Here is an 18,372-nt window from a genome sequence, read left to right as displayed (position 1 = left end):
GAAGCAATTTAAACAACCAGCTCTATGAATGGCAGTGAGACAATCCTTTCTTTTTCCCCAACCTTTCAGTAACATACTACGAATTTTGAGCACACCATTAAATACTGTTTCCATTACCAGAAATCTTGATCATGAATGGAATCTTGTCCTGAATTCTTGTAATGTACAACATATATTTTACTAAGGAAGACAAACAAAAAGGAAAACATTTACCCCAACAACAGCTAACAAGCACTTAAGGTTTCTAGTAGAATATTTTCAGCTTGAAATTTGTAGTTCTAAATAGTAATCATTACTGTATGTGGTTAGGGCAGACAGTGGTTTTTCTCTCTTTGAATTCCTTTTGATGGCCTGATGAAATTACTTTCCAAGCTAACTAGGCCAGCAAATGTCTTTTAATACACTCATGCTGGCAGGGAAGAAGCTGTTACTCTCCCAGAAAGACAAAAGAAGATTCTGATTTTATTTTTTTCCAGTTTAATAATTACAGATCTGCCTGGGCAGCATAACAGTAGGACAAAGCATGGAAAAACTCTATCAACTGAACAGGGGACACCCACAAGTCTGAAGACTCTCTGATGTGGTCTCTGCTCCTGTCAGCAGGGAACAGACCACATTCACCTTCCACGCTCAGGGCTCAGAGAGAGAAAGGGAAGTTTCCAAGCCACCACCAAAGAAAAGTCATATTGATGAGAGTTGAAATTAAGGGAGAGATTTTCTATTTATGCTAAGAGCTTTCCTTTGTCCCTGCTGCTATGCAAAAATATTTCAAAATTGTTATTTAAAGTGTAGTTGGGTAAAGACAGTAGAAAGGCCCAAAGTGGTCCTGTAAGAGGAGAAAGATTGCAGAAAATAATCCAGAAATACATCAGTATGCCAAATCCATAGAAAAACAAGCAAACAAAAAACAACAAAAAAATCCCCTCTGCTTAGCAATTTTCAAGCAATTTTTACCATCAAATATTTGTACTAAAACCAAAAGGCTGTGTGAAATAGATATAAACATATCTACAATGGTAGGTGATGAAACTTGAAAAACAAGTTTGGTTTGCAAGACAGAACATTCTTCACAAGAAATCATCTTCCAAAATATTCAACAAAATGCCTTCCTAATTAGGAATGCCAATTCATCTTACCCATACTTTTTAAATAACAGTTTCTGAAAATAACTCTTCAGTTAAATAGATGCATATCACATAAAAAACATTTTCAAATCAGCTTCTCCAAGGCCTTGAATACATTTATTCATACTTTAAATTTTAGAAAAGGTAGCATTATAATAAAGGGTAAGAGAATGGCAGAGTTCTTCCACAGCTCAAGCAAATGCAGCAAATCCTTAGTACAGTAAATACATTGACAGTATGTTTAAAAAAATCTAAACAGTGTGTGCCACAGGCTTTTTTTCCTTACCACTGAGCTTTCATTCAGGCTGAAGCTGGTTGCAGCATCCACTAATCTCCCAGAGGGTTCTTCAGTTTCCTTCCTTTCTTCAGCCCCCTCTCTCCACTGCACATTTGAGGAACTGGAAAGTTTCCACAATAAGATACTTTAACCAAAATTACTTTGTAAATGTACTATATTCTTTTAAAGGATAATCAATGAATATGGCAGGTACCATGTTAGCACATTATATGGCTTCTGAAGTTGCTTGCCTTTTTTAATTAAATGAAGAAACTTATATTCCTTCTAAGAATGGCTTTTCAAGTGGTTATGTATTCAGTTACTAAGCCTCATGTCATGAAATTCAATTGATTCTTTGGATATGGCCTAAAAATTGCATATAATAAACAGAATTCTTCATATTTTAGTTAACACAACAGCTCTCCTCTGAGAGACCATGTTACATCGTGCATCATCAATCCTGATTTCAAGTACAGTTCTTGCTCCTAAGGTTTCCACCTGCCTGACTCTACTCTGGCATGACTTTTAAAGCAGATAACCTAGAATTTTAATCTGTTCTTGTACTGAGTCAGTCAGGAAAACAGATACATCAACAGCCTGGCATGACTAAACAGCCAGACGATGAGAAAACTGCAAGGCCTAACAACAGCACAAAAGAGAAAAGCCAAAACCTCGCTTAAAATTGATATTTGCAAAGGACAACAAAGGTTTTTACAGCTCAAGTTTTAAGTGTCTTACTAAAACATCTTAATAACCATGAATCTTGAATGAAATGCTCAGACCACAAACTTCCTTTCTTGACGGAAAACCAATTTCTTTCATTCTCCACTATTCCGTGTGTATGTCAACATAAACACCTCTGTGTACAGACCCAGATAGTTCTAGGCTGAAAGAGAGGTCATCCAAGTTCTGTTACCACAGACACAGCAGATTGTGCTGAGCAGGAAATATGCCCCAAGTGATTTCCTCTGCTCTCCCACATTTCAGTATTTTTTAACTGATTAAAGCTTTCTGCAGCCATTCAAAAGTTGAAAACAAAGATTACCCACTATAAATGATGCACAACTTCTTGACAGAGATTCAGCTGGTGCACTGAAGTGGAAAACAATGTTTCCATAATAATGTAAGTGTATATGGGAAAGCCATCTTTTCTAGACCTGCTGAATATGTTTTCCTACTCTCACCCCAAGCACTACTGGAGGCTAGACCCTACCATAACTATGATTTTCAAAATTTTTGTTTTGGCAAATAATCTGTAAAAGGCCAGTTACTCTCTCTACCCATTCACAATACCTTTGGTTACTGATATGGGCCTGCTATGAATGGACTGTCAGGTTCTGAACCTTTGGTTTGGCACATTGCAATAAATTTTCTGCTGATTGAAAATTGGAGGGAATGTAAACTACAAGCTGCACTCAGCCTGTCTACTGCCTTTTTACAATGGCTTCAGGAGGAAACTTACACTTCTCCTCCCTCATGTGCATTTTCTGACTCTTTGAAATCTTTCTTTGCTGCCACTGGAACAGCTTCTCTCCTGCTGTCTTGCTCTTCATTCAAAGCACATTCAAGTTCTTGAATTCTTAACTACCAAGTGATAACAAAGCAGTTTAAGGGAATTAGGAAAGACTACCATGGTCTTCAATGCTTTTCACCATTATCTTCTGCTTTTTACAGGTGAATATATTCTATTAATTCTATATGGAATTAGAAAGCATTGAACACGTGTAAAAATATATTAATACATAGGGTTCAAAACAGAGAAAAAGAGATATGCTGATCAAAAGCACATTTTGTTGTCCTTTCCTAGTAGTTGGATTTTCCTGTTTACAATTAGTTATATTATTGAAGTTTTCCGGGGGAATACTACTTTTTTAAGTAGACTTGTGAAAGGGTGAAAATGAAGAAGTGACAATGCTTATTTGTGTCCCAAGAAAACAAGAAAAAAAAAAAAAAAGATTAAATTCCTTTTTCTTTTCTCATTTGGTTTTTCAAAAATCCAGTAGGAAGTCTTTGTTAGTCAGTATTCCTTAGTAATCATCTTACAGGTTTTCCACAATTGTTTTTTTAAATAAACTCTAATTGCTTTAATGGATTAAACCCTGTGTGATGCAGTTTAATAATTAAATAATTTAATATTCAAGTATACATATTACATTTTTCCATTTATTCAAACTTCTCTGGTAACTGGGGATATAACAGCTTTGAAGCTGAAATGTACTATACATAATTACATTTGGAACGGCAATCTCAGGATGCATTAACATCTCACATCTAGAGAAGCTGGATGTATGCACTTTATCTCCAAAATTACCTGAATGCCCATTCCAAAGATATAGGACAGGAAATTTTAACAGTTTGACTATTGTGAAACATTTTCTTTCCCTTCAATGTTTCAATGCAACTTTGAATACTCAAACATAAGAATGTGACATTTTATTTTATTTTAATTTAATTTAATTTATTCTATTAACTTGATAGTTCCCTGGAAAAGGGAGATATTTTTCTGTTCCCATCTAGAGTTTTGACACTCATTGCAAAACATCTACTCATTGTTTTCACTGGAGCAAGGAACTCTTAACATTTTTGGAAGATTGTAGCTTTACAAGTTCATCTTTTGTTTAACTGTAAACTTCTACCAAATATTTAATAAAAAGTTTACCTGCATGATTTTTATAATGTATTTATATTCCATATGTGCTAATCTTGCTGCTTCAGCATTTTCCTCCAGTTTCTTTATTTTCACTTTAGCTACCTAAAAGTATATTTTGAAAATATTTAAGTGCAGATGGATGATAACATCATGCAAAGACAACTTTATTTGTTCAGATTATTAGTTTATAATTTAGTCGTGTATAAGTTTATTGTTTATTAGTTTATTTATTTAGTTTATTATCCATAAGCCAATCTACGATATCTGTACTTGCATTTTGGAACTGTGAAAGCTCATATCAATAAATAAATAAAAGAGAAAAAAATACACATCCAGAATATTAAAACAATATTTTTTGTTTAGTTACAGAAATTGATGTAGAATTATGTTCTTGCTGCTTTTTTTATAATCACCATCTCCATATTAAGGCCTAGACATGGAACTTCAATTGAAAAAGTGCTTTCAGCAAAAGCAGTAACTGCGGAGCTGCTATAATAGAAATTTACATGCAATTTTAACTGCACTGTTTTCTATCAAAGAAATCTTTTCACTTAGAGTGATGACAGATTTGAAAAGAACAATACACCCCAAAAAGACTCCTGCCTTCAAGTTATGCAACAAAGATCAAGAAAAAAACATGTTTATTAAAAGTCATTTCAGACACTTAAGGTTACACAGATATAAGTGAAGTAACTGATTTTGAAAAGGTAGAGCAAAGTAGCAAGTATGTAGGACTGAATCCTCATTCTAAGCACTTTTGTTAGGGAAATATGAACAGAAAAATAAATAAATAAATAAAAGTTTAAAATACTAGCTGTTGGCAAAAAATTAAACTCTGTATAATCTCACACATTCATAAAAGGAAATAATTGAGAAACAGAGATCTGTAGAAGGTCTATTAGAGACAAAGTCAGCAACAGTACAGAGCTTACCAAACCTAGTCCGCAACATCAGCCAAAAGGCTTAAGCTTTGCCTCTTCTCAGAAGATTTATCTGCTTAACATGCTTAATTAAAAAAAAATTCACAAATCCTGCACAAATACTCCCCCTATACCTCCATATTGCTAAGAGTATTTTCTCAGTGACATAAACCTCTTCCCATCTGCTGTTCAAACACCACTCCAGGTCAGACTCGCAGCATTCACCTATGAATCCACCTTTCCTTGAGAAACTCCACATTTTGTTAATCAAACACAAGGCACTCATAGCCTGACTCAGAGGTTCCACCCCTCAAAAATGAAACTTCTCATTTGTGCCAGTGTTTTCTGAGACTCCTTGCAGCAGGCAGAAAGCTTTACCTCCAGCTCACTGTCAAGTCTCTCCTTCTGTCTGTTCTTGACATCCAGACGATCAGTGCGGAGCCTCAGGATCTCGCTGCAGCCATGGAGCTCTCCCTCCATATCCCTCAATTTCCTGAGTGTGTTTTGCAGGACAGCATTTGTTTCCTAAAGAGAAATAGGCAAATGAATAAATAAATGCATCAAGAGGTACTTTTTGGAAGATGAAGTATTGCAGTAGAGAGTTCAACAGAGGAGTGGAGACTGCATCAGAAGATGTTCGAATTTTAAAATCTAAGAACGCCAGCACAAGTCAACAGAAATGTTTAACCAACAGCAGACACACTTTTAATTCATCACCAAGAAATCTGTGTTGACCCAAAAATCACTGTGAACATCACATTCTGTGGTAACACTAAAATCAGAGCCACAGGAAATCTTTCCCTAGAAGAGTAGAGCCTCTCTAATCTCTTCTGTCTCCCAGTTCAGTGGCAGTGATAGAAATTGAGTGCATTTGGTGAAATGATGTATGAGGGCAAAAGTTCATTTTTGTTCAGATTTTAATTGCTAAAGCCTCAAATCAGATCTTCAGAAACAGTTACTCCCACAGACTAAATAGTTTCAATTTCTGCTATTCCGAAAAGGATTTTCTTCTATCTAGGAACTGTATTATTTTAAAAACTTATGAAATATGAAGTCCTGTAGAATAAAATAAACTGGTCCCAATTTCAATTTCTGCATTCAGAAATTAAACTAAGCTACAGCTTGGGAAAATTACTGACATTGCTGGACTCTGCAGGTCTGTGAAGTCACTGCTACAAAATCCTCATTGCCCATATGAATTTGGACTATATTTAAGCTAATCCTCTAGCTTTGCATGTCCAACAAGACAGGATCCTTCCTTTCAGAATGCAAAATAAATAAATAAATAAATAAATAAACTAATAAATAAATAAATATGAACCATTTCTACAGAAATATATACCTGGAAAGATACATATTTCTTCAGGTTTATTTTCCAGGTATTAACAAATGTGAACTGGGAAATGTGAAATAAGTAACAGATAGTTTGCTGTAAAGTGCTACAAAACGTGTTAAAACATTTTATACTGGAAATGTAATTAACATTGGCAAACTAAAATTGTTGTGAATACATCAAGCTCATTAAACAAGTCAGCATGAGCTGCAGAATTTCAGAGTTTTGAAGAATCGTTTAACTTTTCGGAGGTGGTATTACTAATACAATAGTAATAATAATAATAATAATAATAATAATAATAATAATAATAATAAGTATAAGTATAAGTATAAGTATAAGTATAAGTATAAGTATAAGTATATATTATTATATGTAATAGTAATATATGTTTAATACTATTTCTGTAGCCACCTGCAAATATTTGCTCAAGAAGAACACAACTGGTCTTTTTTTTCCTTTTTTTTTTTCCTTTTTTTTTTTTTTTTAAGCATGTGTAAGCTGTGCAATCTCACAGGTATTATAATGAAAAAACTGTGAAGGGATATGATCTCCTGCCTAACCACGAGATGATGCTATTGCCCTTCCTATAGAACTCCAACCTCTCCCATCCTGGACCAGGATACCCCACCACAGCTCACCACAAACCTGTCACAAAGCAGAGAAGGTGACTTTTCCTGCATGTCCCAGAGTCACATTTCAATACTCTATGACTTTGCTCCCATGTCTGCCTCAGCATTTTCACAGCCAAATTCAGAATTGCGGCTCATGAAGTGCACTTTTTCCAGCCAGGATTTGCCTGCTGTAAAACAGTGCTCAGAATCTCACTTCTCCGCACGTATTAAGACCACAAATAAATCTCCCCAGCTTTCATTTTATAATTCAGAATAACTAAAGGAGATTTAAACAGGGCCTATAAATACATAACACAAAACACTGTCACACATTCCAACTCATAATTTATAAATCTCTTCCTCTACAGCCACGGGCAGAGAACACTGCCAGGAAACTGACAGAGAATACTATGTCCTGAGCCATCCACTGCTCCTTTTGTACTTTTTTGAGGACAAACATCACTTGACAGAGCATGGCAAACTTTTTCAACACTGATCTTTGATGCAGCATTAAACTCTCTAAATGGAGCTTGTACAAAACACTGTACACGAAAGAAGGCAAGAGCCTCCACAAACTAACTCAGCCACTTACTGTTAGCCAGAGCTCAGAGCTTACCCTGCTGTATACCTGCCAACTTAAAAAAGAAAACTCTATTTAATGTAGCCTATATCCTGCCCTACTTTTATAAGAATAAAAAAATTGACTAGTGTTTCTTCTTGTTTTGAGAAGGATCTTAGGTGATGTCCACAAACTCCTTTGTTTTCCTTTACCACTGCATCCTGATAGCTTGGGTTAGGTGTTTACCATGACAAACAGCCACAACACATTCCATCAAAGCCCCAAACCAGTGTTACACACTAAGTGTAACTTCATGAAGCTGCAATCTTAAGAACTATTCTGCAATATTTATCTATTTGGGGGATTATATTTCCCCTTAAACCAGAAAAACCCCCAACCCACCACAGACTTTGCACCAAAAAAACTTTCAGTCAGCATCTCACAGAACTTTCCATCTGTTAATACATCATACCTGACAAGCCCTTTCTGTTTGAGCTTTTTCTTTAATAAGGAATTCCATTTCAGTGAGGTATCTTTGTTGTTCCTCTTCCCACTGCCACTGAGCACTTTGAAACATTTTCTCAGCCTCTGCTGCTTTCTGTTGATACTTGTCATTGAGTACTGTTGTTAACAAAAAAAAAAAAAAAAAAAAAAAAAAAAAGAGAAGTAGACAAGTAGCACTGGAAATAAGCATGTTCAGGAAAAAAGGTATAATTAACGTAAGTTCTTCTGTGTATTTTTTGTAACATTAACACTTCCAGTTTCACTAATGACAAACAATCACATTTTGTGTTCCCGTAGCATCTTTCACACAAGGACATAGAAATGCTTTAGAGATTTTTACAAATTAATGCTCTTCTTGCTTTGGAAAGAAATAAAAATTCAGCTCTTTCAACTGAGGCCTCCATAGCATGGGGAACTTAATTGCATTTTTCTGGCAACATTTGGCTGGCTTATTTCCAAGTACCTACGTGATACTTTAGTCTGTGTTGATTAATTTCAAGCTCAGTTTAAATAACAGTAAAGACAGTAACCTGCCGCAGGAAAAAGACTCTAGGAAAACCTTAGGCATGTTGGTCTAAGCAAAGGCTTAGCTTTTCTGGGGAAATTTACTGCTGCTCAAGAGATTTAAATCTTCAGCCCAGCAACTGCCCCAAGATAGGGAAATGCTGCATATACATCTCTGTGAAAGCTTAAATGCCAAGGAAAAAATCTTCTCCTGTAAGCAGTTTTACTAGCAACTTTGCTTCATTCCACAAACTGGCTTTTGGGTCAAAATATTTTGTATTAGCTTTTTATATCACTGAGTACAACTAGCTATGTGGGCACTTATGTGATCACCACTTTCAAATAGATTTTTACTTCAAATTCATCCCATTCTTCTAAAATTTCTTCCTAGCTGGAGAAGGGTGAAAAAGCCAGAAGAGACATGTTAACATGAATTTGTGCACATAGCGATGGAGAAGACCTGTCAGCTGTCAGGAAGTCAAGCCTCAAGAAGAACAGCAGAAAAACAGTTTGGAGAACACACTAAAGACAGGACACAAGTGAGGTGGTCTGTCCAAGAAGTGGGGATCTTATCAAAAGCACCACATGAGGTAAGCAAGGATCCAAGAGACCAGGAACAAGAAGCAATAAGTTAAAAACTGAAAAAGAAATGAGAAGCAACAGCAGGACTATTTGGCTTCTTTGACATTTGTCACAATAAAAACAAGAACATAAAGAAAACATAATAAAAAAACCAAAACAAACATGAAAATAAAACCAAAACAAACAAAAACCCCCAACCAAACAAAAATCAGTTTGAGAAATTTAAACCAACCAGAAGATTTTTATAATGTGTGTGTTCTCCAAATGAGTGGAAGTGTTCATTTCTTATTATCTTAAAGAAAAAAAATCTGTATAAGTGTGCTTGCAAGTTCCAGTCACCTTCCATCCTTGTAAGGTTACAAAATCCAGGAGTGCTCCAGTCTTTCCAGTGAGCACCAGATGTTCACAAATACATCTCCTGTACTAAATTTAAAGAGTATTATACTTACATAGGTAATAAAAAATGCATCTCCCCAGCTTTTAAGTGTGAGAAATCTCTCTCTGAGAAGAATTAAGAAAATTTGAGTTTCTGAATGCAGAACTAGTAGGGGAAAAAAAGTCTAGGTAAATCCTTTCCTTTCCACATACCACTGTCATAACACCCATTATTTGTATAAAAAGAAAAGCAAAGATGACATGAAGAGGAAGACATGAACAATGGAAAGCTAGAAAAGTGTGAAAAGATCAAAGAAAAAAGTAGTACAATGAGAACCCTTGGGGGAAAATAAAAGGTTTTAAAAAGAATGTAAACAAATAAACAGACCTAGATTTTATTTGTTTTCCCCCTGAAATGTAAAACAAAGAACTGCTGGACATGGTGATAAGCAGGATGTGGAGAGGACACGTTAATTCAATTCTGTACACACTGAAGGAAGGAGTAACAGAAGGTAAAGGAGCAAGAGAAAAAAAAGGGATTGATAGGTATAGTAGGTTATATTTCATTCATATGAGACAGCAAGGGTTTTGTAAACTCTTATGAGCTTACTAAAACAGATGAATAAGACGGGAAAATAAGAGGCTTCCAAAAAACGTAGTAGGCTTAAAACTTTGTGCAATCTCTGCATGTTTTAATAACTAGGGACAGATGTGGTATGTGGTGCATAATTCTTTTTTTTTTTAAGTTACCTTGAAGTTCCAAAAGCTTGGCTTTTGCATCACATAGCTCATCCTCTGCAGAAGACATCTGCACATGAGCTTCTCTTCGAGCAAAGAATATCTCACTCTCCAGAACTCGATGAAAAGCCTCTCTTCTCCTGAGTGCCAACCTTAATTTCATTATTTCTTTTTCATAGCAAGACATCTAGAAAATAAATATTTCAGAAATTGCATTCACAGCTGCCATCTTATCACAGCTGAATTTGAAATACAGTCTTGAAACTGCACATTTTAGATACTTTTAATTTTTTCATCCAAACTGATCCTGTTCTAAGATCATTTTCATGTACCTTAAACATACCCCTCTGTTTTTCCAAACATACCCTGTCTTAAGGCAGGCAATATAATTATATTTCACAGGCAATTTTCTGATAACAGTATTTAACAACTAGAAAAACAGTCATGTTGGGAGACTAGATTATCAGACACCTAGTAAGTCACTATGTAAAGACAAACTTCAGTCTAACCATGTTCAGCAGTCAAGCAGACTGTTATTAAAAACAACAAAGAAAACACTTCAAAAAGGGTTCTTATCTGGTGTAAGAAAGACAGCCTAGTCACTGCTGCCAGAATTAGATCCAGGAAACCACATTCAAGCCATTTGAATGCAAGAAGGTGGAAAGCAAAACATGCATTTCTTCAGGACATCTACAAAGCAGCATCATCCTTATCAACAGGAGCTCCATTAATGGGAAATAATCTAACCAAATTACAAGGGTTTTCCGTGATGCTCTTGTGGCAAACTAGTACCTAAATGAAGTAGCAGTGAGAAAATAAAAATTTTCTTTAGTTTGAATTATTATTGCTGCTCTAAGTAACAATTTTGCTCTTAGCAGTTTTTTAGGGGCAGCTGGTGTGGGTGCTCATTCCTTTGTTTTAGATTAAATACAGCCAATAAACTAGGTTTGTTGTTACATATTCATTTTTTTAGAGATTCTTGCTTCTTACACAGTGATTTGCTCTTGTCGTGCTCCCATTGCTCCATCAGTGGTGGGGTGATTCTCTAAAATGGATCCCTGGAATTACCAGGATTAAAACACTCAAACAAAAAAAACATGTCTTACATTAAGGATCCCAAAGCTGAGAGTGCAAATTATTCCTCTGCATGACTTTGCTGTTGTGTAGTGCTCAAGTTTCTTACACACACATTCAACTATTAGCAGTGTCACTAAAAGTGATATCAGTTCCTACAGACAGGTATGAGAGGTCTGTACAGTGACGCTGCTTTGTTATTTTCTGGCAAGTGACTGTGATTTTGATTCACATGATGAGAGGATTATTTCAAAGAAACAAATTTGCACCTAAGGAAACAAATTACACCTAAGGAAACAAATTGAATTTATCCTAAGTGTAAAAATAAAGCAAACAAACAAACAAAAAAGTTCTTACATCTTGATTGTATTGATTGATTAATTCCAAATGTTTTTTCTCAAGCATCTGGAATTTCCTTCTCAAATCTTCAGTGGTCTCCATTTCAGATTGATTTCTGTCCTGAGGTAACAGTGGTCCTTCCATGTCATTATCTGAGCTAAAAAATGTGTTTTTAAAAAATATGAGTGTTCCTTTGAAGTTCTAATACTTCTTTACTTCAATTACCCAAGAGTGGCCACAGAGTTTTCAACATTCATGTAAGTTAAATTACTTTGTGCAGTTTTGATCTTAGTATTACTCTTTGAAAAAAGGATTATATAGAATTCCTTTTGCAAGATATGAGAGATGTGGCAGCAGGAACTTAAAAAAGAAATGCACTTTGGATTTACAAAGCTGACTTAAGCATAGCATGTTCATTATTATTTTTCAGCATCTTTATTTTCAATAATGAACTTCCATAATTTTTGATAATTAACTTCCAGGAGGCTTAAAAACAGAATTCCAGTCATGGAAGTTAAAATAACTGGCAAGCTTTTTGTCTCCACAAAGTCTCATTTTTTAACATGAGTTACCTGAAATAAAGGCACAGATGTGGAAAAAAACTTTTTACATACTTTGTCTTCAGAGATACACACATTCAAACTACAGACAACCAACTGACCACAAACACAACACAAGTTAAATGTTTATTCCTCCAAACTACCCTGATTCATCTTAATTTCCATTTCTATATCAGTTAAAACAAAATCTACTTGGAAATTAGCCGAATCAGCCCTCAAGAACACCAAACAATAATAAAAGAGTCAAAACCAAGTTTCTATATATGAAGTGAAAAATTTAAACATAGAATACACAAATTTATATATACACACACTTAAATATGTACATATATGTGTGTGTGTGTATATATATATGTATATAAAAATGCACATTTATTAACTAGGTAAATAACTTTAAGTGAAACTGGAAAACTTCTAGGTTATTTCAGTACCTGAAAATCATTGTTCACGTTATTTGAAATATGTTAGTTTTTACATTATTTTAAGTATGTAAGAAATACTGCAATAACTGTTTTCTCCACACAAAACTGCAAGAGTTCATGGGCAATAAATGTGAAATACACCTATAAAAGAAATATGATTAAATTAAGCACTAAACTGGTATTATATAATACAGAAATGTAAATACTTGAGTACCATGCCTTTGCTTACATGATATTGTACTGGCAGTTTATTAATAGATCTTTCTAAATAAAAAGTGATCACTTTACTTCTATATTTATGTATAGGTACAATAAACCAAAATTTTGACCAAAAATGACCAAAAATTTACCTAAAGACGTTTGTTTTCTCTCGTATTTGATTTTGACTGGCGTAAAGACACAAATGCCATCAAGGAGGGGATTGGTAACTTAGATTAAATCTTGCCTTTAAAGACATTACCACAATTAAAGGATAAAATTTCAGGTTTATATCTGCAGACTATAAATATTTAAATATAAAAATTATATGACACTACAAGAATTACCAAATTAAGGATGCTATGAAAATGAAAAATGTGCATTAGAGCATTAAATCAGAGAAAATTATATTAAGTAATGGAAAAAAAAGCATAAGACATCTTTTTGAAATATGATTTTATGAACAGCTTCTGAACTCACAATGCAATTGGTGGAATCTTAAAAATGTATATCAGAAAACCCTATTTTTTTTCCTTAGTATAGAACCAAAAAACCCCAAACCAACAAAAACAAAACCCCCCAGCCAACCAGTGACAGAACTGCTGAACTATTATTATGTTAACCACTTCATTTTGGTTGTCTACTTAAACATTTTCAAATAAAATAGAAAGTAGCCTTAAGAATTTCTTTCTATGATACTTTCATTAATTATCACATCATGACAAATAAATGCAGGACTTTATGAAAGCTTCCTACTACCACTTGCAGGAGGTTTTTCCTTCAGTCTTCATGTAACAACTAGAAGGGCTACAACCATAAAGTTCTCAGAAGATTCAGTCAAAGACAAAACCATACAAAGTCCCTGGAAAGTTTCAAAGCATGCACAATTTGAAGTCTAAAATTCAGAGGATGTTTTCTACTTCCAATTTCATATATTACTAATTAATGAATGCTTGGTTTTGAACTAAAATACGTTTTTTTACCAACTGCAGCTTTTATCTAAGACACCATTTTTAGCAGAACTTTAAGAATCTTCAAGAAAGCATATGAGCAGGTAAAATAGTTCTTGAGTTCTACATTGCAGGTATTAAAGGTATTTTGTAGTTCAAAACCTAAATTCACAGTGTTCACGTCACAAGTCATTTGGTTGCAGTCAGCATTGACCATTCCAGAAAACCAGATTCTCACTAGCTCCAACTCCACCGCTGGCAGAAAATGCAGAGTAATTTTGCAGCAGAGAGAAATGCTCTTTCACTTACTACCTAGCAGTGTAATTTTGCTAAACTTCTGCAGCTGAAAGAACAGACTGCAGCCTGATTTTCTAACCAAAGTCCTTATTTGTGGAATTTTGCTCTTCCTATGTAACTGGATGTTTTGTACAAACAAGAGAGACAAATAGTCTGTGCCAAGGATCAAACTCCTATTAAGTCATAAAACACAGGGGTCATGGTAAGACTTAGAGCCAAGCTCTACCATCTCAATTGATGTGGAAAACCCTCCTGTGCTTCCTGGGCAGTATTCCTACATGCTGGCAGAAACTCTCTCTGCCTCCTGATGACTCTATCACACCATATCTGGGCTCTTAATCAGCCTGAATTGCATCATTTCAGGCATCTAGAAAATAAATAAGCCACAAAAGCAGGAAATAAACTAATAGACTTAAAAATACAGAACTGGACCTCACCGATTAGCTTTCCCAGAAGAGATGTTGATTGAAGAGGATGAACTCATGGTAGTCAAAATGCAGTTTTTTTAAGTCTGTAAACTGCGGGGAATGAAGAACCGTATATACTTTTACTTGATAAGCATCAAAGATTAGTCTGTTCTATGTCATAAAATCATTAAGGCCTCTAGCAGAGACATGCTTAACTTTATTTGTCAACCCATTAAAATATTTTTTTAACCACTCATGAACAGTTATCCAACAGTGTTACTAACATGTCTCTTGCATAATAACCCAAATTGCAATTTGTCAGCTTTAGAAAACAGAATGTACTGCTAATCCTCCAAGCCTGAATACTGTAGAGAAATAAATAATATACAGCAGAATATCCGCTGTTAGAGTTTTCAGAATACCAATAAAAAACCGTTATGTTTGTGTAGATTGAGCTACATTCTCCTAAGCAGATTGCAAGCTCTGCTTCTCTTCAAACCAATTCTAAGGGAGATAAATGAGAGTACTATGATTTTTTAAGTAGATCAAATAGACAAGATTGCCTGTCTAATAGAATATTTGCTATGTTAAAGGCTGCTAATTCTTTCACAAATTGCACAGAAGTTTTGCATGAAGATGTAGCCCTGAGAACTAAGAATTTAGTTTTTTTGTAACACTAGTCTTTTTTATTATTGCAGCTTACACCAAAGTCTCATAAAGAACAGGAAAAAAAAAACAACAAACCAAAAACCAAAAACCAAAACCCAAAAAACAAACAAATAAACCCCACAAAACCAACAAAACTGTAGCTTCATAATAGAATCAAAATGTTTTCTGTTACATCTGCAACATTCTGAAGTTTTAAAACTTCTTTAAATTACTCTGAAGTCACATAGAGGAAAGGAAAAAACTAAAGCTGGATAGTGTCACCTGAGACTGCTAAAGATTTTGAGTATGCAATATTCCTCTGTTAAAATAGGTATCAACAGCTTAATAGAAGACAAAAGAATAAATTCAAAAAGCATGCTATTTCACCTAGGAAAAAAAATTCGAGTGCCATGAAGCAGATTGTGGAGTTCCATAATTGAACAAAACAGCAGAGGAAATTTTTGCCTGGGGAGTTATTTGCTTGGTTCCATGTGTCATTAAAAGCTTGTGTCAGATTTTTCTTACAAACTTCTGAATATGTGCTGAATTCTTCAGAACAGGCCACTGATTTAGAATAGACATGACGAAGAAATTCTCCCCATTGAGGGTGGTGAGGCCCTGGCATAGGTTGTTCAGAGCAGCTGTGGCTGTCCCATCCCTGGAAGTGTCCAAGATCAGCCTGGACAGGGCTTGGAGAAGCAAACGGGGAGAGCAGAAGGTGCCCCTGCCCATGGCAGGAGCTAAACAAAAACATCTGAAAGCCCACGACATTTGAAGGTGACAGACACCAGTCGAGAATAAATCCAAAAGTGATCTTAAAAAATCGACCCGCACTAACTTAAAGCAGGCAAAGCCTGGAGCAAGTAACAAATCGGCAGTGGAACTACAGAGCTCACCGGACAGTCTGCCGCCGGTGCCTGGAGCGGTGGCGATGCTGCTCCTCCTCCAGCACGATGAGCTGGGACGGTCGGAAGGCAGCGGCTCCGGCACCGCAGGAACTGCAGTGCTGGGACCAGCAGGGACAAACGCGGAGCCAGAGCCGGGAATTCCACGGTTGTCACGGACGCGCACAGTGATGCCACAATGCCCCGAACCGAGCGCGGTGCTCCCGCTGCTCACTCCGCCCTCCCAGACATGTTTTAAGGCTTAAGGGCTCCCGACGGTAAAATAAAAGTGCAGGACATTGAAAGGACCGACATTCAAGAAAGCCAGACTCAGATGTGCAAGCTCTCAGGACAGAGCACTCTTCGGCCAGAGAGAGGAACAAACAGCCAGAAAGTTTTGAATGTCTGTGCGTAGAATTCAAAGCAGGGCGCTCTCTGGACCAAAGGAGCACATTCCCCTCGATGAGGATGGAGTTGGGGTTAGGAAAGTTTCTCGTGAAACCTCTTGAACCGAGAGACTTCGAGGCCCTGGCGTGTATGTCAAACAACAGCTGAATAAACCCCACCCTACAAGATCCTGGAAAAGCACTTTCTTCTTCTCTGAGCACTGCTCTACTTTCTGTAGCTCTGTTTGTAAAGTTCCTGTTAAATTCTGTTTGTCTGCACACTTAACATGCAGATGATTTAACTCTTTGTTGGCACCAGCCACGGTGTCCTGAGCTTCTTTCAGGTTTTGTCTAACAGCACACATCCATCAGGATATTTGGGATATATACCTAAGACTGAAGGTTTTAATTGCAAGAGATAAATCTCCATAGCATTTCACACTGTCTGGCATAAGTCTCAAAACTTCATTTCTTGTTTGTGACCTGCTCTCTGTAAATGGCTTTCAGCTGTGCTTTTGCTAATTCTGTGTCATGTAGTTATTTAAAATATATTGTGCCAAACGAAATAAGGGGAGATGGAGGGTGTATTGTGTGTTGTTTAATTTTTTATTATTATTTCTGAGAGATTTTAATGCAGAAGGTTGTGATTTTAAAGGAAATAAAATCATAAAGTAGAGAGTACGACAACACCTAACTCCATGAATAAATCAAAGAAAGGTGAGGTTTAAGTTTGGATATCTGAAATAACAACTGAGTTATAAAATGAAGACTCTCACAGTTGTCTTCTCTATCCTTTTGTGGGAAGAAGTTGTCAGGTTTAGTCCTAGCCAGATGCTCTCTATGTGTCTTCTTTCAGAGTTTCATGTAAGACTTGCTATAATCTGCTTCTTCACTGGGGTGCAGCTCTAGTTTTTTGTTTGACTCCTGTGTTGTTGCTCCTGTTCATTCCAAAGTGATTGTGCCTGATGCTTCCAACATATGCATTATTTAATCCTCCTATACTGTCAAACCTCTCAAGGGTGATGTATTTTTGCTGATGTATGTTTAATTGCTCTCACAGGCTCTGGCCTTTGTCAGCTTCTTTTATTCATGTTACTGAAATTCCATTTGAATTCTGCAAGTTGTAGGTGCAGTGAGTGGTGTTCCATCTGTGCTGCATGAAGCCTTCCTGTAAATTCAAGTATTAGCTTCTGCAAGGATGCTTTGCTTTTCATACTGGACAGTCTATCACACAATCCATGCTCCAAACAAGGAGTTTTTCTCTAGATCAGTGGTGCACTTGCTGTGGACTGGTGGATTTGTCTCCATTGTTACATCTATACATTGTCTATAATTTCTGAAAAGAAGTTTCTAGCTGCACCTACTTGGAAATGTTCACAAAGCCAGGACTTTGGTTTGCTAAAAACATTCTGCAGTTTGGTCAAGGAACTGGTTATTGCAGCATGGAAATTAACTAGGAAACCAGCTGAGTGCATCAAAGCACTTCACAAACTTCACAAATTGGCAGCTTATGCCTGCATTTGGATTCTCCTACAAACATTTGAAATCTAGCATCTCCTTTTAAGCCCCTTGTCCCAGTCAAAAGGGAAAAAGAAGATAGACTGAGTTTAAACTTTAAGCCTTTTAGCTGCCAAAACTGCAATCACAGCTCCTCACAACACATAAACCAGGCCTTTGGTTCTTCTTTTCCTCAGCCTTGCTTCATCTTGACTGTTTTCCCTGTCAGCAGGGAGAGCAATGTTTAGGCTCCCGATTTTCTGTTTCATGGATTTGTGGATGTTGACCTGGTCCTGGAGAGAGTCTCTTTGGGAAGACATAAGCACACAGCTGGCAGTAGAGGGAACACAGCCATACCACGCTCTTTTTTGCCCACTCCTATTAATTGCATTCTCTAAATCCTTTTTTAAATTGCCTGCTAGTGTTCTGGAGATTGCACCAGGTTCATAAATAAGAAGAATTAGAAGCTTATGGAAGTTTTCTATATGGAGAGAAGTGAAGAATGCCACTATTAAGTACAGGTGCAAATA

General features: G+C 36.1%; 1 protein-coding gene across 1 annotated transcript in view; it reads right to left on the bottom strand.

Moving 5' to 3' along the window:
* Positions 1-16,738, bottom strand: part of LOC130265513 (coiled-coil domain-containing protein 171-like) — a 32,637-nt gene extending 15,899 nt beyond the window's left edge. Inside the window, exons 1-9 of the mRNA XM_056514624.1 lie at positions 15,972-16,738; positions 14,458-14,538; positions 11,612-11,750; positions 10,193-10,367; positions 7,950-8,098; positions 5,350-5,496; positions 4,061-4,153; positions 2,864-2,985; positions 1,411-1,522 (exon numbers count right to left, since the gene is read on the bottom strand). Of these exons, the coding sequence (XP_056370599.1) occupies positions 1,411-1,522; positions 2,864-2,985; positions 4,061-4,153; positions 5,350-5,496; positions 7,950-8,098; positions 10,193-10,367; positions 11,612-11,750; positions 14,458-14,504 (984 nt within the window). The 5' untranslated portion in view covers positions 14,505-14,538; positions 15,972-16,738. The remainder of the gene's footprint in view (positions 1-1,410; positions 1,523-2,863; positions 2,986-4,060; positions 4,154-5,349; positions 5,497-7,949; positions 8,099-10,192; positions 10,368-11,611; positions 11,751-14,457; positions 14,539-15,971) is intronic.
* Between the last annotated feature and the right edge of the window lie 1,634 nt (positions 16,739-18,372).

The sequence above is a fragment of the Oenanthe melanoleuca genome, chromosome Z, assembly GCF_029582105.1.
Source record: "Oenanthe melanoleuca isolate GR-GAL-2019-014 chromosome Z, OMel1.0, whole genome shotgun sequence".
In the NCBI taxonomy this organism is placed as follows: domain Eukaryota; kingdom Metazoa; phylum Chordata; class Aves; order Passeriformes; family Muscicapidae; genus Oenanthe; species Oenanthe melanoleuca.
The sequence above is the reverse complement of the archived record's forward strand: the minus strand, read 5'-3'. Positions and strand labels throughout refer to the sequence as shown.